General features: G+C 36.5%; 1 protein-coding gene across 10 annotated transcripts in view; it reads right to left on the bottom strand.

The window, feature by feature from the left end:
- Nucleotides 1–23841, bottom strand: part of kiaa1109 (KIAA1109 ortholog) — a 371922-nt gene that overhangs the window by 240669 nt on the left and 107412 nt on the right. For all 10 annotated transcript variants that reach the window (XM_051928377.1, XM_051928381.1, XM_051928382.1 and 7 more), the window contains exons 12-18: nucleotides 23685–23841; nucleotides 23288–23366; nucleotides 22709–22800; nucleotides 17296–17413; nucleotides 14032–14187; nucleotides 10550–10647; nucleotides 6039–6217 (exon numbers count right to left, since the gene is read on the bottom strand). In XM_051928377.1, the coding sequence (XP_051784337.1) occupies nucleotides 6039–6217; nucleotides 10550–10647; nucleotides 14032–14187; nucleotides 17296–17413; nucleotides 22709–22800; nucleotides 23288–23366; nucleotides 23685–23841 (879 nt within the window). The remainder of the gene's footprint in view (nucleotides 1–6038; nucleotides 6218–10549; nucleotides 10648–14031; nucleotides 14188–17295; nucleotides 17414–22708; nucleotides 22801–23287; nucleotides 23367–23684) is intronic.

The raw sequence follows: 23841 nt of genomic DNA, 5'->3' as shown, positions 1-23841 counted from the left end.
AGTAGTTTGACCATTCTGTGGACCATTATATTGTTACAGGTTAATTACAATCAGATGCATTAAATTTATGAACGATATGCGGTTAATTTCAGTGTATTTGATAAAGCCGCCGCCGTGGATGTGGATCTAAGAAAGGGTAACCATACAGGAACAGTAGCACTGCTTTGACACTGGGTGCCGCCAGTCTGCAAAACCGGACGGATAAATTGCGTACGCCAAGGTATGAGTTACCGTGGAAATGTGCGTGGCTTTACGCCAAGTTTAGGTTTTATACATCGCGATTTGAGCGTGGAAAGGTTCGTACGCAACATTTCTGTGCCTACGCACCGTTTATACATGAGGCCCCAGGACTCCTTGCCCAGTCACAGCTAAGTAATTGGCTGCCATGGCACTGACATCAACATTACAAGTCAAAGTCTGGAAGATGTATACAACTGAATGCTCTGCTCCCCATAGTGGTAAGACGGACGAAAGGGAAACTCAAGTGGATGGAGGAAGAGGATCTAAGGGTACGGGAGGGAATGGCAACATGGAGGAGGTCAGACAGATATGGAGGGGGCAAGGTTGTGGATAGCCTTAAAAGTTAGTAAGAGAATTTTGAATTGAATTCGGAACTGAACTGGAAGCCAATGAAGCTACTGCAAAACAGGAGTGATATGGTGAATAGAGGGGGTTCTAGTAAAGATGCGGGCAGCTGAATTCAGGACCAGTTGAAGCTTATAAAGAGATTTGCGAGAAAGACCAAAGAAAAGGGAAATACAATAATCCAGACGATAAGTGACAAGGCTATGAACAAGGATAGCAGTGGTGTGGGGAGTGAGGGAGGGGCGAGTATGATTAATGTTACGCAAGTGGAAATATGCAGACCGGGAGATGTTATTGATGTGGGACTGAAAGGATAAAGTACTGTCAAGGATGACACCCAGACTCTTAACCTGTAGGGAAGGGGAGACAGAGGAATTATCAATAACAAATGAAAAATGATCAGTTTTGGATAATGTTGATTTTGTACCAATGAGGAGAACTTCAGTTTTGTCATTATTTAATTTAAGAACGTTTGAAGAGAACGAGGATTTGATTTCTGCTATGCAATCAGTAAGGGGGGAGGGTGGAAAGGAAGCAGTAGGTTTGCTAGTGAGATAGAGCTGGGTGTCATCAGCATAAAAGTGGAAGCTAATGCTATATTTACGAAAAATATTGCCAAGGGAAAGGAGGTAAATAATGAAAAGGAGGGGCCCCAGGACAGAGCCCTGGGGCACACCTGAAGTAACAGCGGTGGGTTGGGATGTGAAAGTTTTAAGCTGAACACACTGAGTGCGGCTTAAGTACTTATTAAGTCAACGGGCCATGAAAAAACCCATTTCACCGTTGTCCTCTCTTGCTTGGCAGATGGTACAAAGCTACGCCCAACGATAATATTCAAGAGGAAGTCGTTTCCAAAGAACATAAAATTTCTTGCAGGCATTACTGTTCGTGTACACCCCAAAGGCTGGAACGAAATTGTGGGTTCAAGATGTGTGGGCTAGGCGATCAGGAGCAGGGCAAAGTAAACGCCTATCACTTTTGGTGTGGAACACGTTCCGCGCTCATACATCAGAGGATATGAAGGATGAAGCCAGGAAAATGGCTACTACGTTAGCTGTTATTCCCAGCGGATTGACATCGATGCTCCAGCCATTAGATGTTTGTTTGAACAAGCCATTCAAGGACAGAGTGCGCAGCATGTGGCAGCAGTGGATGTGTTCTAGAGAAGTAAAATTAACAAAAGGAGGGAATTTGAAGAAACCAGACATTGATTTAGTAGCTAAATGGGTAAAGGAAGCTGGGACTCAATTCCACCAGAAATGATCAAAAAGTCGTTCTTGAAATGCGGCATCAGTAATGCTATGGATGGATCAGAAGATGACGCCATCTATGAAGACAAAGAGTCAGCAGCAGATGATTCAACAGATGGCGACAGCGAAGAGGATGATGTTTATGCTGACGACGTCACGGAAGAAGACTTTCACGTTTTACTCGGACATTCTGATGACGAAGAATCAGACTTTGAAGGATTTGAAGAAGACACTTAGGGCCACTTTATTATATGCGAGGGACTTGAATACGAATTTATTTGAAATATTTTAACTGTAAGTAAATAAATAAAAATGTTTTTGGAGTTTTAATTTTGGCTTTCTAAAATTCTTCAAAGATTAAAATGTTGAAAGTCTGGGCCAAGGTACATTGGGTATAATTATGAAATTCAAAGAATTTGATAGGTTGTCAATTTTTTTTTTTTTATTTATTAATTTTTATTGTAATCATTCCATACAAATAGATCAATTTATAACCAAACAAAATTGAAGACAAATCAAACCCCACCCCTGAGAAGGAGAGCTTAGCCAAAGGAGAATTGCTTAGGGCTTTTTAATAAGGCAACGATAAACAAAAGAAAGGGAGAAATAAATATGTACGTAAATAAGAGATGGAGAAGGGAATTAAATGCGGTAATAGTTATTTCTCTTATTCTAAAATAATATTGATTAGATCCTGCCAAGTTTTGAAAAAATTTCTCTAACTGAGAATTTGATTTTTTCCAATTTCAAATACCGGTAATATAAAACATCGGTTTCCCACTGACTTATCAGAGGAGAGTTAGGATTCTTCCAATTTAACAGAATAAGTCTGCGTGCCAAAAGTGTAGTGAATGCAATCACTGTTTGCTTGTCCTTCTCCACTTCAAGTCCGTCTGGAAGAACACCAAACACAGCTGTTAATGGGTTAGGAGGGATTGTGATACCAAGGCTGTCTAAAAGGCACTTAAATATTTTGGTCCAGGCCCAGAACATGTGACCCAGTGAGGCAGGAGCTTGGATGCAGCATTCGCAGGTTGGATCTTGCCCTGGAAACATTTTGGACAGTTTTAAGCGAGACAGATGAGCTCGATATATAATTTTTAGTTGAATAATTCTATGCTTTGCGCATATGGAGCTCGAGTGAATTCTCTGCTTTGCTACCTTCCACTCCTTTTCTGATATATTGATTAAGAGATCTTCTTCCCAATGTCCTCTTGGATCTTTGAAAGGTAGGGACTCTAATAGGAATGTGGAAATGGTGTTTAATTCCTCGAAATTGAGAAGTTTTTTTTCCAGCATTGTGGGGGGTGCGAGGTGGGGGAAATCGGCAATTTTTGTTTAACAAAATTTCTAATCTGAAGATAGTGAAAGAAATGTGTAGCTGGGAGGTTGAATTTTGAACGTAATTGTTCAAAAGATGTAAATATGTTGTCAATATAAAGATCTCTGAGCATTTTAATTCGAAACTTTTCCAGGTATTAAAAACTGGATATGTTTGCGAGGGCTGAAAGAGGTGGTTCTCTTGCAGAGGTGCCACCGATAAAAGATTTTCCATCTTAAAATTCTTTCTAATTTGGTTCCATATTCTGAGTGAGTAAAGCACAATTGGGTTATTAGTATATTTGGGATAACTTGCATTTATTGGAGAGCAGAGCAGGGAGTATAAAGAAGTACTACAGGATTTTACTTTTTATTGTGGACCAAGCCTGTGTATGTTCATATATTTGTGTCCAGGTTTTTATGGCTTGTATGTTTGCTGCCCAGTAATAAAACTGAAAATTAGGTAAAGCCATGCCACCTTCTGCCTGAGGTCTTTGTAGGGTCACTCTTCAGATACGTGGGTGTTTCGAGTTCAAAATGAATGAGGTTAATGTTGAATCTAACTGTTTAAAAAATAATTTATTGATATATATTGGAATGTTTTGAAATAAAAAAAGAAGTTTAGGAAGGATATTCATCTTAACAACGTTAATTCTTCCGGCTAGAGTGAGATGAAGGGTTGACCATCTATGCAAGTCTTGTTTAATTTTTTCCATACAGACGGCAAAATTTTGTTGATAAAGAGCTTTATGTTTACTTGTGATAGGCTGTCAAGTTTTACCCTCGACTTATACGCGGTTCATAACAAATTTCATAATTTTCGGCTTAAACAATACACTCGACTTATCTGCGAGGTCAACTAATAGGCGATCCTAGTCAAACAAGACCCAAAACAGAATTTCAAAGAAAGGTAAAAAACAGATCAAAAGATTAAAATATCCAACAAAATCCAAGCACAGAAAAAAACTAAGTTCCAAAGCACAAGAACTCACTAAACTCCCGGAGCACTTTCACAATGAACTGCCAGGAACCATGGGAGACCCTCCGGATTTAAAGGGCTGAGTGCAGTTACTGGCAGTGATTGGAAGGCCCCGCTCCTTCGGAGAGCACCACAAAACACGTGGAACATAGCCGAGGCATTGAAACACAAAAATAAGCAATGGCAAATAAATACAAATAAAATTAATATATAAAAAAAGAATCAAAATGAAGAAAGGTGACACAAAACATGAATTTGAACCCCAGCCAGGGTTCCTCTGCTGTCTAAGACATAACATATATTTATTTTTCAAAAGTCCATCTTGAACAGTTGACAAGTTTGTTTTTATTTTATTTAAGCTGAAAAAAAATCTAAAATGGGGTTTATGCTTTGTTGATTATCTACATTTTAGACTAAATTAATTAGCTGTGCATTCTGTAAAATTATGTAATCAAAACCAAAATACAGCAAGGAATACTAAGTCTAGAATGAAAAAGATTTAGTTGAAGACAGTACATTTAAAGAAAAAGGGTTCTTACTTTAAATTAAAAGGCAAATGGTGCATATACCAAATGACATTTCCAATGAAATTAGAAAAATCATACAGCAGAATATAATAAATGGAGAAAAAAAATCACACTATATAAACACATATTAAAAACACACATAAATATAATTGAATATGGAATGTTATAAATACCGCTAAGTGAAATGCAATATGCCTGCTTTTCTTTTAGTTATGACATGCTATTTATGAATATGAATTAAAATGCAATGCAATGTATTGCATTTTAAACTGACACAAACATTGTGTTCTGCAATTGATCATTTGGTTGACACATTTATAATTAAGACACAAAAAAGCTGTGCCAAAATTAAATAGCCCACTTGCTTATGTATTTCATTTCAATGTAGTTGACATGTTGGATTGTGTTTTTAGTTTTGGTAAGAATTATCTTCCATAGCTGTATGGAAGCATACAGCACCACATATTTTGTTATAGCAAAGTATGAATAACTTTCTAATGAACTGGAGTGACTAGGGTATGAACAGCACATTTTGCCTCTACTTTCTTAGATAGCTAAGAACAGCTCACATTTCTCCATCTGTAAGGTCCATTGTCAATGGTTGCACAACATCACAATAGAACAATTTAGAACATGCCATTCAGCCCAACAAAGCTTTCCAAACCTATCCACTTAATTCTTCCAAAATAACATCAAGTCTGCTTGTGGAGGTCAGTAAAGCTCTACTGACTACCACTACTTGGTAGCCTATTCCATGTGTCTAACATACTCTATGTGAACAAAACGTCCTAATACTGTATTTGTGTGAAATTTGCCCTTAACACCACTCCAACTATATCTCTGTGTTTTAGCTAAACTTATTTTAAAGTAACAGTCTTGATTAACTGTACTAATTCTGTTCATAATTGTGAACTCCTCTTAATCTCCTTTTGCTTAAACTGAAAAGGCTCAGCTCTTATACTCTTACCACACAACACATCATTTGTAGCCCTGAAATCAGCCTAGTTGCTCTTTTCTGGACTTTTTCTAGCACTGCTATATGTTTTTCTTGCACATCCCATAGATGCTATATTGGATTGAGATCTGAGGAATCTGAAGGACAAGTCAACACCTTGAACTCTTCATCATATTTTTTGAAATCATTCCTGAACAATTTTTACAGTAAGGTAGGATGCATTCTACTGAAAGAGGCCACTGCCACCAGAGAATACTTTTGCCATGAAGGGGTATATGTGGTCTACAACAATATTTAGATAGGTGGAATATATCAAAGTAAAATCCACATGAATGCCAGGACCCAAGCACACAAAGGTGCACGGAATAAAAATCAAATAAATATGTAAATCCCATTATAAAAAAAAAAAAATGAATACATACTCCGACTGTGTAATATTTCTCCACCTCATTTTTATTTGTTTTGGACCACCTTGATTTTCTGTGGTAATGCAGGTTTCTGGAGGGAGTTTGTGTGGGTGGGAATTCTTTACCAGAGTAAGGAGAGAATATCTGCTAGGATGGCAATCTGGCAAAGACAGCTGCAGGTCAGTATCTTCTGCCTATAAATAATATGAAATTATAAATCAATCATTATAAAGCACATTTTGATATTTAAAACATCATTGTAAAAATTGTCTATACAGAAATGTAAGGCACAGTTTTGAAATGAAACCATTCCTATTATAGAATAAACTGAGATATTCCAAAAACCACAGGGTAGCAAAACAAAAGTATCTTTTAACTACATTGCATTTGTTATGCTTCGAAGAACTCTTCATGGTAGGTTCTGCACTCAAAATGCTATACAAATTTAACTTATTATATTCATAATACATCAAAATAGTATCAATGCTTTTGGGTATTGTTGATTAGGTCACTGCTAGCTGTGAGGCAGCAATTTGTGTCAAACGCTAAGGAAACAAAATTCAAAGCCAATTCTTTCTATCCAAATTCCTTAATTGTATTTTTTTATATAGTTTATCAGAGATGATACTGGCAGCATTATGCAATTCAACATTATATTATTTGACAGTGAACTGCAGTAAGCCAACAAATGAGCAAGAAAAAAAATGTTACTAAGACTGTTAATAAACTGAGCTTTTTGAGCCAAAAACCGCACATATTTGAACTAAAACATAAATGCTATACGTGCACATTTATCCTCACGATACGATTTTATTTAAATAACCATGTCACTGCTATGAATTAACAGAAAGTTATTTTCTGGGGAAAAAAAGGAGTATAATCAGTTTTCATTATCGTACATGAAATAAGTTATCTGGGATTTCTGTAATACAATTAATGCAGTTACTTTAAGCAGTTCCTTTCAAATATACTTTATTAATAAGGAGAAAAAGTTAAAGGTTATTTCCATTCTGAAAAGTAAAGAATTTTAAAGACAAAATGTTTTGGCTATATAGCCATTATTTCCATTTTTTAATACATCATTAAGGTTTATCGCAATACTTCATAAAAGTTTCTACTGTACAAACTTCATTTCTAAGCATAAAATTTAATATTAAAATATAATAGGATCTCAACGGTAATAAATTAAAAAAATAAATAATTTTTCTTACATTTCTAGAAGCAAAAGAATAGAATTTATGGAAGAAAATTTAAGGGAAAGGATGACGTCAAAGACAATGTCAAAAATTCCCCAGGTTGCTCTTGGTTTTTCTTAATTAGCTTTCCACTGCATGCGGCAGTCTTTTTCAAGCAGGATTTCCAGTAACAAAAACTGTACACTCAGGCGCTTCTATTGCCATGACGCTTCTTTGAAAAAAATTACACTTAATAATAATAATAATAATAATACTGCGGTGGGTTGGCACCCTGCCCGGGATTGGTTCCTGCCTTGTGCCCTGTGTTGGCTGGGATTGGCTCCAGCAGACCCCAGTGACCCTGTGTTCGGATTCAGCGGGTTGGCAAATGGATGGATGGATAATAATAATAATAAATAATTTCAATACTTTCCTCCTAACAACTCTCTCTCATACTAGGCGTTTCTTGTGTCTGGTGTCTATAGACAATACCAGTGCTATTTTTGAGTTAACTGAAGTCTAAGAGCTTTACCACCTTGTTCTCGTCATTTCTCCTTGATTTTCAAACAACTCTTCCTCCCCTTCCGTAATATGAATAAAGAATATCTGGCCCCATCTGGCCATCTAAACTTCAAGGAATAAAATGGCTGTTATTATTTTACTTTTAAAGCAAGGCAAGAATTGTGCCCATTGACAGTGTTACAGGTCTATTGCTGTTATAAGCACAGACAGAAAACTACAGACTGAAGTCCTATGCTGTTGTACCATACATAAAGCTACAGCTAAATTAATCCTTTATGAAAAGTCTTGCTTCATACTCTTGTGGTGAGTCACAGATAACAAGTGGAGACTTCTACACATCACTTTCTGCTGCTTCCATTCAGGCCTTGAAGCTCTTCTCTACATTTATGCTGAGGAAGTGTTCGACCAGATGAAGTGGCATTTATTTCTTATGGCAAGTCATAGATATGTTTTCATACATTTCTATAAATTCAATTAAGACTTTACTCTTCCTCCCTCCGTAGTCCTTCTGTCTAAACCACATACAGTATACTATGTTCCTTTTCCATTAGTAGTGATGCCATTCAGGGATGCCCTCTGTCTCACCTACTTTTTAATTAATCTTGCGAACCACTGCTATCACATCTTGAAAATACCACCTTTTAACACATATTAAAGGTTCAAATTCCATTCATATGATATCCTTATTTGCAGATGATGACTTTCTCTTGTTAGGTTTGTCTAATATCCCCTGTGTATTAGGTTAAAGATTTCTGAAGACTTGTTTGGATACAAAGTCAAAAAGTCTTCTCTTCTTCCTCTTAATGACATGTGCCACCTCAGTTCACCCTCCTCCTTTATCCCTATACTTAACAGTCCAAGATATTCTGGAGTTGGTGTTACAGCCATAGTCTCAGATATAGCATATCCTCTAACAAGTATTGACAAATCCTTGTTTATGGAATAACCTCCATTAACAGCTAAACTTCCTCTCTCTTTTCAATCTTGTCTTGCCATTATCAAAAACACATACTCCAGAGAGAATGAGTGTTGGGGTGTATTTACTGACCTGCAATTCTACTATTGGGCTTACACTCTCCAATCTAACTTTTTATGGCTTTGTTATCTTTTCCACCCACCTTGCGGCCACCTTTAGAATCTGCCTTTGTTTCTTCCCTTTCTCTTCAGGTTATTCTGTTTCACTCCCTAGTGTAAAATCTCCAGGTATTCCTTGAGACTTATCTCATCATATGCCATCAACATCAGGCACCAAGCTTAAAAGCTCTTTGCCCCCAAAAAAGACTACATATTCTCACCCCCATATAACGTAACACTGCTTTCTTGACAAGTGGCCAGACCTGTGCATTTTCCTCTTGACAGAGTAAGTATTTGATAGCTCAGATCTTATGATGCTCCACTTTTTACAGGCCCATTTTAATTTTCCCTAATACAACTTTTTTTTTTTTACTTCCAAGTCAGATCAGTGTTCTGAACATGTAGGATTTCAATTAAGTACTCTCCTGCCAACTCACCCACTTTACTCTCCCCCTCTCAGTGTTTCTCATACTTAGTCCTAGGGACCTCGCTGAGGCTGCTGGCTTAATATTATTCATTGCACCTATCAGTAGTTTTAATGTTGTGACTGATCTGTGTATATAAATGCAGTAATGAAGGAATAAATTGTTGCATAGAATTTGGTACAGAAACAGCAATTGCTTAATTTTACATACATAACACTGTATCCAACAGACAACACAAACACTTATAAGGTACAATATTCTTTCTGTCTGTAAGAAACATCAACAAAATGTAGAAATTTAGTCCTAGGGACCTCACTGTGGCTGCTTTGTTCCAACCAAATTCTGTATTTAAATGGAGTCCTAGCCTAATTAAGTGAGCTATTTCCCAGTTTCTGCATTTTGAGGTCAATGTAGAAATGACAAAAATAAGTTTGGTAATTTTAAGTTTTTTTTTTTTGTTTTTTTTAACAATATTTTTCTATTTATTATTTATATTCCCTTGGTAAAAGAGGATTGTTTCTTCACGTTTTAGCACTGCCTTCCTTTGTTTTCTGAGATAAGCCACTTGTTATCTTCTTTTCTTTCTTTGAATACTCCACTATTACCTCAAACCTTCTCTCTTTCAGATCTCTCTAGAATAATGTTTCTTAAACTTTTTTTCTTGCAACCTAATCTTGCCCTTCTCAGTATCTTTGAGACTCAGTCCACGATGACTGTTAGATCAATTGGGGTACCCCCTATGAGAATTGCCACCAACAGTCGTGGGGAGTCTCCACATGCATTAATTGCACCAGTTTCCTCCTTAAAAAGTTTCCCTTCACAACTGACAGTTATAGTGGAGCAATGTAAATTGCTTAATCTGCCCATGGCAACATGTTGCAAGACACTTCACAAACCATAACTTTTCCACTGAATGCAACAGTTAGTTATGACTCTGCGCAACCCATGGTTTTAGAACATATACTGTAGGCTATTGCTTAACCCACATCAATGGAAATTATTTGATCTCGGGACTTTAGCAGCTTCCCTGAAAGGCTCCTCAGAGCTCATTACTGTGGGCAACTAGTGGTCCTATACTTTTATAATTTAATCCATCTTGAATTACCTACAAAACACATTTACGGTTCATCCAGCAACTCAACTAACACACTGAACTATATTTGTTCAGTTGTTTGAATTCTGGTTTGCTACTGTCCCCAATATTGCATTCTTTCATTGCTTTTCACTTTGCCAAGTGATTTAATATAGAATGAAAATAAAACAATTTCGCTCCAAATACAGAATATTAAATTAACACAACTGCAAGCTTAAGCAAAAGGAAAATGCTTACCTTTAAATAAAATTTTGTATTACAAGTAGATGGAACAAACTCATTAAAAGGAAGGATAAAGTCAATGTTCAAAGTTTCACCACAAGCTGCTAGATACACTAAAGAAGAAAAAAAAAAAAACACACATAAAATAAAACTTTTAAGTATAGTAAAGCATCCATCAGACAATTATAGGTCTGCATAACACGTTTCCTACATAACTTGACAAAAATTATTATTAATGAAATCAGGCATGGCATATACATGCCCTATTCACATACATTCCAGAACATACTGTATATATGGCAAAATATTAGCTATATGTAAGAGAAAAGAGCAAAGTAGAAATTAAAATCACTGAAAATCTAATTATTAGGCGTTTTACTGTTAGATTCCATAATTTTAGAGATGTGATTGTTTCCAGAACGGTAATACAGAGACCACTTCATTTATTTTTACTAATTATTAAAAATCTAATTATTAGGCGTTTTACTGTTAGATTCCATGATTTTAGAGATGTGATTGTTTCCAGAACGGTAATACAGAGACCACTCCATTTATTTTTACTAATTATTTTTTTATTTAAAAAAAATAAAAAAATGAAAGCCGACTTTAAAATGGCAAATATTTCAGATCCACTAAACAGTGCCACTTTTTATTAGCTAAAGCTGTATTTCTAAGACACATTTCCTCTCCCTTTTTTTATACACCAATTTTTCTGAGGTTTCTTCATAGGGTGGCTGGGCTAGATAGAGTGACAGGGTTAGAAGTGCAGCAATTTTTGAGGGTCTCGGAGTAGAGTCACTGGTCCTCCAGGTTGACAGGAGCCAGTCGAAGCGATTTGTGCATGTTACTGTATTATTACTTAAAAACTTGACAGCACATTAGGTTCTCAAGATGCTAGCCTGCTTTTTATTCCAAGGATTAATAAATTAGCATTGTGAGGTTGAACTTCTAGTTATAGGGCCCCAAAGCTGTGGAATGGTATGCCTGCTATTATATGAGGTGCCCCTTCAGTTGGAGCTTTTAAATCCAGGCTGAAGACTCAATACTTCAGATTAACATGAGCATAGTTGCTGATTAGCTGTGCAAACTGCATCTCTGTTGCTAATCATTTGCACTAAGCAAACTTTCTTCTACATTCTCTTTGTGTTGTACTAGTCTGTGTTAACTGGTTTACTAATTAAAGCATGAAAGAAAAGAATGCAAGTAAAAGCCAGAGATTCACAGAACCTGTTTCAATTAGTTTATAATCTGGGAAATAGATGGACACTTGCACTGCTCTGGGTTGGCTCCACAGTCTCCGACAGCTTAAACCCAGAACCGTTGATAACAAAACTGATGATGAGCTGGGCAAATGACATACAGTCAGCAAGGGTAGGTGATTAAGTGCTTTTACTAAATCAAGGTGCCAAATAGTGCAGTGCTCTTCCATTAATAAATAAAAAAAATCCATAAAATCAGAGTGGTTATAGAGGCTAAAAGTTCAAATAAATAGCAATAAATACATTCATAAAACAAGGTTAAAACCCAGGCAGGTCTTCTTCTTAAACCCTGAGCCCCAGTACATCACTCTACAAGGATGTCCTTTCTGCTTATTCCGCAAGGGTTTTGCAGCACAAGGAGATACCTGCCGACAGGTGCAGTCCACAATCAAAATCCAGCTTGTGTTCCTCTCTGGCATTCCTCAGCCATACACAGGAGACCCTGCAAGCCCTGCTCCTACTCCCACAGACATTCCTTTACGTCTGAGGAAGCCTGCCCTGAGTGCATGGGTCACTCTGCCTCACTGAGTGCTGGCCACACGCTCTGCTTTATAGGGCTCACTCCCATCCACCTGACTCAATCACAAACAGCTTGGCTCCCGGCCTAACCTCTCATGCTCCTTTTCCTTTAACCTCCACCTTTCTTATGTCATTCTTCTATTGTCCCTGTTCTGATTTCACCGTGCAGACTCCCTTTTAAACTACATCTTTGCACAGGTGCTGCACTCACCTGTTCCGAGGTATGAATATAGCATTACTCCAATCTTTGGTCAGTAAGTGGCACAAAACCATGAGTTGAACTTTTGTGTGTGTTGTAAGGAAGTCATGTTTGTTAGTGCTGGTGAAAGTGATTCCCAATGCAGAGAATCCAAGGAGGAATATTGTAGAGCAACTGGCAATTGGCACCGTTAGAGACTTTTTCTGGATCACTGTGTGTATGTATGTGTGTTAATATTCAGGGGCAGGAGAACATGAAATGAATAAATGTTCCTGGTAAGTATCACAAATGTCATGATAATGCAGTGAGTCCTTCGACCATTAAATGGACAGTCCTAGAAGAGACAAGTGTCACAAAGTTGTTAATTAGTGACAATTTTACAGATTTTAACCATTTTTGTTTCCCCACTTTAACATCCACAAGGAGTGGATTGTTACATTTCCTATACCATTGAGGAGTCTGAATTATTAATGAAATGTTAGCGAATGCCACCCTTCATTTCATCATTATTCTACCATTTAATATTTTGAAACAGTACACCTTTTGTTCCATGCTCTGTTTTAAGGAGTGAAAGCATTATGACAAGAGGATGCCGCATTTTACTACTGATGGGCTATGCTCTGATATTCTTACTGTATAAAGATTAAATTGTTTTACATGAGCAGGTCTGGAATTGGTCAAGGCACCTCTCCTTGCTCTATGCTTTTAAAACAATATAAAGAAAAGTGAACTGTGCAACAAAAATGTAATGTAGGAAAAAAGAGAAAGCTACTTAGATACTTTTCAATACTGATAATAGCCATGTCAACAAAGGAAAACTAATGTAGTTAATGAAAGAAAATAAAATCAAAGATGCGAAGAAAACTGGAAAACTGTTATGAAAAAAATGTTTTGGATATGCTTAAAGGTAAAGTTCTGAAACAAACAGCTATGGACATATGTGACATAAACAAGCCTCCCCCAAAGTGATGGCAAAGCATTTGGCTGAAGCATATAGTTTCACCTCTGTAATACTTTGAAGGAAGTGGACATGTAAGGTCATCTCTAGAACTGGATTTTGTTTTTTCATCTCCAAAAGAACAAATGACTGTAAACATATTGAATATATTTATAAATCGCAATCACTACAGTTTAAATTCATAAAAACATTTATTTATTCACCTCTATGAGCAACCACTGTCCATGCAGCTTGTTACAGTACATCATCTTTTATGTGGAGTGAATGATTTAATAACAGACACTACAACCTGACCCTAAAAGATAATTCACTTGAGCTTAAGCCTTACACAAAACTAGTTTTTAGGAAAACATTTACAATGAACATAAAGCATTTTTAGAATGGTATCACCATAAAATATTCAATATATCACTCAAATTTAGTTGCATTTACAAGAAGTAAAATATGACAATGCACATATTAAATTATATCACCTTTGATTAGCCTGAAATTGTCTAAAAAACAAAAAGCAAGATCAGCCAAAAAGTTATATGCTGATGAGCCTTATTTTTGGCATTCTTACCATTTTCCTGTTGTTTTGTAGAACAATCTATCCAGTTGTGTTGATTTGCCGCCCAAATCATTTCAAACTGACGGAACATCACTTTAAACTTCCAAGAATATGGAACAAAAGAGTAAATGTCAGGTGCACTGTCACTTGCCCAGTCTTGTATCAAATCTTTAATATAAGAATAGAAGCAAAAATAATATTAAAATAACAATCATGGAAAAAAAAAATTAGGTAACACTTTCCATGAAGTGTCCATATTTACACTGTAACTACTATGTAATTATCTGTATACTTACTAATTAATACTTACAGTATTACTTACTGTTTAATACAAAGTAACGCTATAGTTAATTACTCAGTTGTCATTGTTATTCCACGGTTTATATAATTACAATGTAACAATTTATCACTGATTCAAACACAAGTGTACTTACATAATTACGATATATCTGTACTTTCAAAATGTAATAAAAACATCAGGGTATGTAACTACAACTATGTAATAGATTTTCCATGGTCTGGGCAATTTTAATGGAGAATTGCAGTGATAACTACATAGGATTTCGATGATATTTCAAGATCTGTTTGAAATGGTGAAAACACCTTTGCAAAATGGTTATCGCTTTTGCCTCACAGATCCATTATCCTGAGATGGAATTCTGTCTGGAGATATGTGTGTAAAATTTGTACGTTCTACCCATGTCTCCTTCTTCATGGGTTTTACTGCCACATTCCAGGGACATGTAGGTTGGGTTACGTGGCCATGTGTGTGTGAGCGTGACTTCTGGTATGTTTGTCAGTGGGCCTTGCAATGGGATGGCTCCCCATCCTGGGCTGTTTCCTGCCTTGTGCCCGGTGATGCTTGGAATGGCTCTGTGGCCCTGTGTACCTCGATTGAATGATGCAAGTTTGGCAGTATTATGTTAAGGATGGGTATAATAATAGCCCAAAAAATTCAACAATAAATAGTGTAACACAACTACAAGAATGTGCCAAATGCTTGTTTAAGCAAAACTTATTAAGGAGGTACCCCTCTAGATTTTGGGGAAAAGCGATAACCATTTTGCAAAGGTGCTTTGACCATTTAAAAAAGATCTTGAAATATCATCGAAAACCTATGCAGTTATCACTGCAATTCTCTATTAAAATTGCCCAGACCATGTAACATCTGTTACACAGTTGTAGTTACATACCCTGATGCTTTTATTACATTTTGAAAGTACAGATATGATGTAACTATGTAAGTACACTTGTTTTTGGATCAGTGATAAATTGTTACATTGTAATTATATTACCTGTGGAAAAACAATGACAACTGAGTAATTAACTATAATGTTACTTTGTATTATTACACAGTAAGTACGGAGTAATAACTCATAGTTACACTGTACTTATACAGGTAATTACATAGTAGTTAGAGTGTAACTATATTTATATTAGTCAATGAAAATAGTCAATGAAAAGTGGATATCGCTAAAGACAGATGCATAGAAAATATACTATTCATTTTCCAAGGAGAGACATACTGTAATTACAATTACTGAAAGTCACAACAGACTTACTTGTGGACTGATGAAAGTTTTGAGATAGGCCATGTAACTAATGGGCTTACTGTACACTGTGTCTGCAGAATATTCTCATTAAATAGGTATGTAGTGTGTGACAAAAGAAGCTTCTTTATTCCTATCATGTGTGGCATACTAAATCATGGTGTGAATCCATGACCAAACAGATAGACATTGCTAATTTCATATGGTTGTGATAAACTGGACTTTCAATAGTAACCACTTTCTAGCTTTAACTACTGTGAATATTAGCAGACAGAAAAGATTTTCAAAAAAACAGTCAAAATTCCTCATATGAAAAGACATGGCACTCACTTAATATATTTGAATCATTAACCTTAATATGCTTAAATAGTTTTAATTAGACACAAATGCAATAATAAGGTTACCTGAAATGTTTCAAATTTACTTAAGCCAGTTTTGAAATTAATTACCATGCCAAATCATGCACATCATTCTTTAAAGGTGTACTATTGCTGATGTAATAAAGCTCAAGAAAAATATTTATAATTTTTGTCATTTAAACACAATATCAGACTGAACTGTTTTTCTGTTTTTTAATATAAATATATTCTTTTACATAGGATAAAACATCCCCAAACAACTACTACTAGAATGTTTCATATACACAATCATATTTTGTGTAAGATAGCATCTTAATTTTTGATCATATAGCAAATGTTAAGGCAAATGTTAATTAGCAGCAAAAGCTGATCATTAAGAAAATGGTTAAAATGAAAACATGCAGCCATGTCATCCGTCCAGGATCCGAGTTGGAGACCCCTGTTCTACATTGAACATATCTATTTATTATATGTTGTAAAACTTACTTCATTATTTACCCAGTCTTGTTTGCATGCAATTTAACCATAGGCAGTTTGCAATTCATTCTCTTGTTGAGAGAATATTTACGCAAAAAGTTACATTTATATTAGTGGGACAAGAGAGAGACATTTATTTGATACTGTATCACAGATAAATTTTGAATTTTGCAGACAATAATGTTTTACTGTAATGATCAGTTTTATTACTTTCCTATTTTTGTACAAGTAGTGTGTGGCTACCTTAGTGGAAAATTATTTGCAGTTTAAATGTGCTAGCATTTTTATGCAACATCCTTGTGCAAGACCAAGCTAACATTCCAAAAATAAGAATAACATTTACAAAATTGTTTTCTTTTTTTTCCTTTTGAGTTTCATCCAAATGTAAATATTGTTCTGCACAGGGAAATGGATGCCTGCCTTGATTTTAAATTCCATGAAACTAATAACTATTACTAAATGCTCCATATGTTAGTTGTTTAATGCTATTTCCTGCTATTCCTTTATTGCCTTATTGAATGAAAGTAAACATTTTCTGTGTTGTTGTTTCCAATAATGTGAGTCCACATAGAGCTATAATGTCTAGCTATAACTACAGGTGAGAACTCATAGATTTAATACGAATTGTCTACCACTGTGGTAAAAGGGGAAAAGAAAAGCTCTACACTAGATTGAAACTTAGTTAAAACAGGATACATCTCATTAGTGAGACAAGTAACATGATTTACAACTTAAGACAAAAAGTAATATGGAAAAAGGCACATTTTTCATCTTTTCAGAAAAGTATTAGAATTTAAATCTTAATGTGCAAAAGTTAATATTTCTATCTGGTTTATTTCCAAACAAGCACCACAGCAAAATTCCAGAAAATAAAAATATTTACTTCTTACCAGTGAAAAAGTTTTTCTGAGCATAGATAAAGTGATATGTAGCTTTGTAAACTTCTATTTCACACTGCCATGCTTGTGGCATGTTCCATATTCTAGGATAACTAGCATTGACATGAAACTGTGAATACAAAATGAAAATACACTTGTTAATAAAAACTTGACATAAAATTGTAAATAAGTTTCCAAGTCTATCAGCTTCAACAAATCATTAAACTAATTTAAAAGAAAGTGCTTTGTAGGCACAACTAATTTTACAGCTAAAGCCAAAGTCATATTTCACAACTTCTTGTTGGAGGGAAATTCAAACCTGACAACTGCTGTTTCTGATATCGTTGCCCGAGTATGTCAGATTATACTACTAAAATTGGCCGGAATTATGAAATTAAATGACTGCATGAACACTTTCCAACACAGTTTCACAAAGTATAGTTTGTCCCTTCTTCTGAAAGTCAATAATGTGCTTCATGACGGAGGTGGTAAACATGTGAAGGATTTTTGTCATGGAACATAAAACAATACATATCAAGCACATGAGCCTTTCATCTATTTGTAAGGTCCAAAACACCCTAGTTCCTCATTCCATATCACTGCATTTTATGCATTGTACTTCTTGGGAGAGTACTTACTGGTTGCCCGCTCTTGCACAAACCCTCAAACCCTCCCCAATGGCTTAAGACAAAATCAAACAAGTTGGACAGATGTCAGGTTCATGTCAATGCTAGAGAATAACTGAGATTGAAATATTTGCAACAAACTGTATTGACAATAGTAAAAGAGCCATCTGTGATCTAGGACTCCAGAAAATTCAAAAGAGTGTTAAATATTTTAGCATTCAGTCACTAAATGTCAATAATGTTTCATTTGACCTTAAAGTTACTCATTGCATAAAAGTGTTTTTACTTAAGTGTGAACTTTGGTGAACCAGACTCTTCTCAGTTGAGTTATTATGTTTGGGAAGAAAACTGTGGTTGTGAAACTGGTTTGCAGAAAAAATACAAACAATGCAACTCCACACCAATCCAATCTGTCTGTTTCAAACATATCCCAGTGATTGTATTATATTTTGCTGCACAACAATGGTTATTGCCAGGAAGTAGTAAATATGTTGCAAGATGAATCCTATCTATTTGATTATTTTGGTCAATTAAGATGTTATAGAGCAATTAAAGAAATTAAGACTTCAAGATGGTTTTACATCTGGACCAAAACTGCTTCAATTAATTTGGTTGTCTGTATAAAAGTGGTTGGGAGGTTTAGTAATGGGTGCCCCAGGTGTTGTACTTTTTTAATCTCTAAGAAATTCTGAAATATTTGCATTTTTGACAAAGCTTAATGTTTTTAAGTTTCAGTTAACATTTTCTTTTTAATTCAGCCCTTCCTAGTGTTTCCTACCTTAACTGTACCTAAATGCTAACAAATCTGAATGCAAATACAAAGCAATTACATCAGTGACATATTCAGTTGTCTGATATTTGTAAGAAATATTTGTTAATGAGTAAGCAGATAAACATTCCAGTGTAGTAATTTCCCTCTTTAAGTGTTCAATGCTGTTTGCCCCTGTGTCTGTACTGCTCATCTCTATTCATCAGCATCTGCACACAAATCTAGAGAGAACAATCTACAGAAAAGAAAAAATTAAAGAGAAAACAGAAAAGCAAAAGTAAGAACTTAAAGCAATGTAAATAATACAAACATTCACAGGTTTCTTAGAAATGTTTTATATAAGAAGCAAGTTTCACTCTTAATTTAGCTGGAGGTACTGATAAGCTTTTTATTAAAATATAATACAAAAAAACACAGAGGGGAATTCAGTCATTATGAATATGTGAATCACACTTTATGATAGTAACCACTGTTTTTTATATCTCTGCTTAAGTTAGCTCATGGCAGGTTCTACATGTAAATCCCTTAGGCAAAAATGAAATATCACTATTGATCAATTTAATTACAATACATGTTTCCATATCAGTAAAAGGTGAGTTTGTTTGAAACCTTACAGGCTGTGTCTTTGACAAGGACGGGCGGATGGATGGACAGATGGATGTATGGATGGATGATTAATTCCCAAGGGGAAATTCACATACTCCGGTAGCAGCATACTGATAAAAACAATATTAATTAAAGAGGAAATGCAGTTATAATAGACAATAATCTTGTATAATGTTAACGTTAAAGGGGTGGAATTGAAGAGTCGCATAGTGTGGGGGCGGAACGACCTACTCAGTCTGTCAGTGGAGCAGGACAGTGACAGCAGTCTGTCGCTGAAGCTGCTCCTCTGTCTGGAAATGATACTGTCTGGATTCAGTGGATGCAGTGGATTCTCCATGACTGACAGGAGCCTACTCAGCGCCTGTCGCTCTACCACTGACAGTCAAACTGTCCAGCTCCATGCCTACAATAGAGCCTGCCTTCCTCACCAGTTTGTCCAGGCATGAGGCGTCCCTCTTCTTTATGCTGCCTCCCCAGCACACCACTGCGTAGAAGAGGGCACTCGCCACAACCGTCTGATAGAACATCTGCAGCATCTTATTGCAGATGTTGAAGGATGCCAGCCTTCTGAGGAAGTATAGTCAGCTCTGTCCTCTCTTGCACAGAGCATTAGTATTGGCAGTCCAGTCCAATTTATCATCCAGCTGCACTCACAGGTTTTTATATGTCTGTACCCTCTGCACACAGTCACCTCTGATAACCGGGAGGGGCCTGGGCCTCCTAAAATCCACCACCAGCTCTTTGGTTTTGCTGGTGTCCAGGGGCAGGTGGTTTGATTCGCACCATTTAACAAAGTCCTTGATTAGGTTCCTATACTCCTCCTGCCCACTCCTGATGCAGCCCACGATAGCAGTGTCGTCAGCGAACTTTTGCACGTGGCAGGACTCCGAGTTGTATTGGAAGTCCGATATATATAGGCTGAACAGGACCAGAGAAAGTACAGTCCCCTGCAGTGCTCCTGTGCTGCCAACCACAATGTCAGACCTGCAGTTCCTTAGACGGACATACTGAGGTCTGTCTGTAAGATAGTCCACGATCCATGCCACCAGGTATGAATCTACTCACATCTCTGTCAGCTTGTCACGAAGGAGCAGAGGTTGGATGGTGTTGAAGGCGCTAGATAAGTCCAGAAACATAATTCTTACTGCACCACTGCCTCTGTCCCAAGTGGGAGAGGGATCGGTGTAGCATATAAATGATGGAATCCTCTGAAACCACCTTCTCCTGGTATGTGAACTGCAGAGGGCGTGGTGGACCCGTGGCCTCAGGTGGTGAAGCAGCAGCTGCTCCATGGTCTTCATCACATGTGACGTCAGAGCGACAGGCCGGAAGTCATTAAGCTCACCAGGACGCGATACCTTTGGGACTGCAGTGATGCAAGATGTTTTCCAAAGCCTCGGGGCTCTCCCCTGTTTCAGGCTCAGGTTGAAGATGCACTGCAGAGGACTCCCCAGCTCCAACGCACAGGCCTTCAGCGGTTGTGGCGATGCTCCATCTGGACCTACTGCTTTGCTGGCCCGAAGTCTCCTCAGCTCTCTGCTTACCTGGGCTGCTGTAATTGTGGGTGGGGGGAAACTCTCTCCTATGCTGGTATCAGCAAAAGGATGGGTGGAGGATGCAGTACTCTGAGGCGAGAGTGGGTTAGGGTGGTCAAACCTGTTAAAGACGTTGTTCATCAGGTTCGCTCTCTCCACATCTCTCTCGATGGTGGCACCCCACTTCGAGCAGCAGCCAGTGATGATCTTCATCCCATCCCACACTTCCTTCATGCTGTTATTCTGTAACCTCTGCTCCATCTTTCTCCTGTACTGCTCCTTCGCCTCCCTGAGCTGGACTCGGAGTTCCTTCTGCACGCACTTGAGCTCATGCTGATCACCGCCTTTAAAAGCCCTTTTCTTCTGGTTCAAAAGGCCCTTGATGTCACTTGTAATCCATGGCTTGTTGTTAGCATAGCAGCATACTGTTCTTACTGGAGTACAATGTCCATATAGAAGTTGATGTAGTCAGTAGTGCAGTCAACAACCTCCTCAATGTTCTCACTATATGATCCCTGCAGGATATCCCAGTCCGTAGTTCCAAAGCAGTCTCTCAGAGCCTGCTCTGCCTCAGGGGACCACTTCCTGAATTAGCATGTGGTTGTAGGTAGCTCCTTCACTCTTGGTTTGTAGTGAGGTTGAAGCAGAACTAGGTTATGATCTGCTTTCCCAAGCGCAGGCAGCGGGGTGGAGCTGTATGCGTCTTTAACGTTTGCATACAGTAGGTCAATAGTCCTATTTCCCCAGGTGTTACAATCCACATACTGGGAGAAGGCAGGTAATGTTTTCTCCAGCGTCACATGGTTAAAGTCTCCAGCGATTAGCACAAGCGCCTCGGGGTGCTGTGTTTTTTAGTTTAGCAACAGCAGCGTGGATGACGTCACACGCTACCTCCACGTCCGCCCGAGGAGGGATGTAAACAATAACAACAATGATGTGTCCAAACTCTCTGGGCAAGTAATAGGGATGCAGACTATAAGTAAATGTATTGATAAATAAATACTAATAACATCAAAGCTTAAGTGCATCAAAAAGTTACAAAATGCACCTGAGCTTGCTTCAAGTCTGACATCTTCATCTAATGAAAGTCAGAATGACATGATGATTGTGATGATTGTGAACCTAGCACTATTTGGACATCCAAGAGCTAAACCTAAAAAAATCTTTATTATAAACTGATCAACCTTTAAGAAGTTAAAATCCTTAAAACTCCTGATTATTTAACTGAGAATGTTCAATTCTGATGATCTGTCAATTTTCTAACACACTTACATAGACTGATTTAAAATCACTGGAATCTGTTACCGCCACTATTTTAAGGTACAATTTAGCTGTTTTAAAGTGGAACATCATGGGAAACCTTTAAACATTAACTGCTTACCAATTTTGCATGAAAACGCTATAACTGAAATCTGGCATCCACTACTAACAGCTGGGCCTATAAATAGGTGTGAACTGAATAAAGTGCAAGGTTTAGCTACAATAAGTGCTCAGTGTTCTTATTTTTAAAAAGAGAAATATGATGCACTCTGGCATAATGATAAAATGATAAAAATACAAAAAAGTTTTAAAAATGTATAAATGAGTAATTATTTCATGGTTTTGTAGCTTTAAAAATGAAGGTACAACTGGTTACTGGCTAAGCAATTTTTTATCATGTTACATTCTTAAGTCAATAACTATCATAAATGCACAATTTTTCTAAATTAAAAATGTCACTGAGTAATGTTGACAATCTGGCACTGCTAAACCAATTACACTAATCAACGGCTGATTTTGTCTAATAAAGTTTAAAATTAACCTTAATTAAAGTTTGTACTTAATACAATTTGTTGAAATAAATTATTAGAATTACAGCAATTATAAGAACAAACTTTACAGAGACTTACAGCCAACATTTCTGCCTCCAACAAAGTTCGATACTGCATACTGCTTGTAGTATCTACATGCAAAAGCTGACCTTTAATTGTAGGTGAGTAACCTGTAGAACAATAAAAGGCAACCAAAAATGTTACTGCCAAACAAATGGTTTCTTTAAGAATTTACATTTCAGTGCTTAATTAACATTGCTCTAACCCTAACTAGCACTGACAATCTCAAATAATATATAATAACTTATTATGCATTTTATAAAAAATATACTTTTAAATCACCAAGTCTTGGGAAAACTATACTTAAAAAAAAAAAAAAAAAAAAAAAAGGTTACGTGTGGAGAATTAAGCAGGAAATCATGGAATTTAAAATAGGCGATTTTAATGAATAATGTCAAATTTTATAAGAATAAATAAACTTGTAGGACTAAATTGAAAAAGGAATTTACTGAACAAGTTTATGTTGTATAACTTAAAAGTACCTAATCCTTTTTTTTTTAAAACTGGTGCTTTTATGCATAATGGCACCTTGGCTTGACCACTGAACCATACTACCTAAACTATAATTTTTTTTAGGTATTAAATTCACCGCCTTACCATGTTCCCCCACTGTCATAGGAATATTAACTTCTAAATATGAACCAGCCCCTACATTAACATGTACAGCATTCGTTTCCTAAAATAACGGGAGGAAAAACAAAAATATTAGCCACTGCTAATATTAAAAAAAAAAAAAGTTGTCCATATTATTAGGATTATTAATGAAGACACAAACAATTATAGCGGATAGTAAACAGAAACTACTTAGATCCTAAGCAATATCTAAATCTAATATATAAGATCTTAAAACAATCATGATTTGACCATCATAATTAAATAAGCAGTGCATTAGTCTAAGAGAGAGAATTAAATCATATCCTGATTGTCTTCAAAGTCATTCATCCCACATGACTCAAGGAAATATATAAGAAATGAATAAAGGGAGATACTATACCCGATTTTTAGTGAAGAGTAAATCAATTGTGGCATCTGCAATGATGTTCATCCTTAGCTCAAATGCAAGAATTTGTCTAGGCTTTCCTGGCATTGCAATATCTGTAACGTTCATTGGTTGAAAGTCAGCAGGGAAGAAAAACTTCCACAAAGAATCT

Source organism: Erpetoichthys calabaricus, chromosome 5 (genome assembly GCF_900747795.2).
Source record: "Erpetoichthys calabaricus chromosome 5, fErpCal1.3, whole genome shotgun sequence".
NCBI classification, from domain to species: Eukaryota; Metazoa; Chordata; class Cladistia; order Polypteriformes; family Polypteridae; genus Erpetoichthys; species Erpetoichthys calabaricus.
The sequence above is the reverse complement of the archived record's forward strand: the minus strand, read 5'-3'. Positions and strand labels throughout refer to the sequence as shown.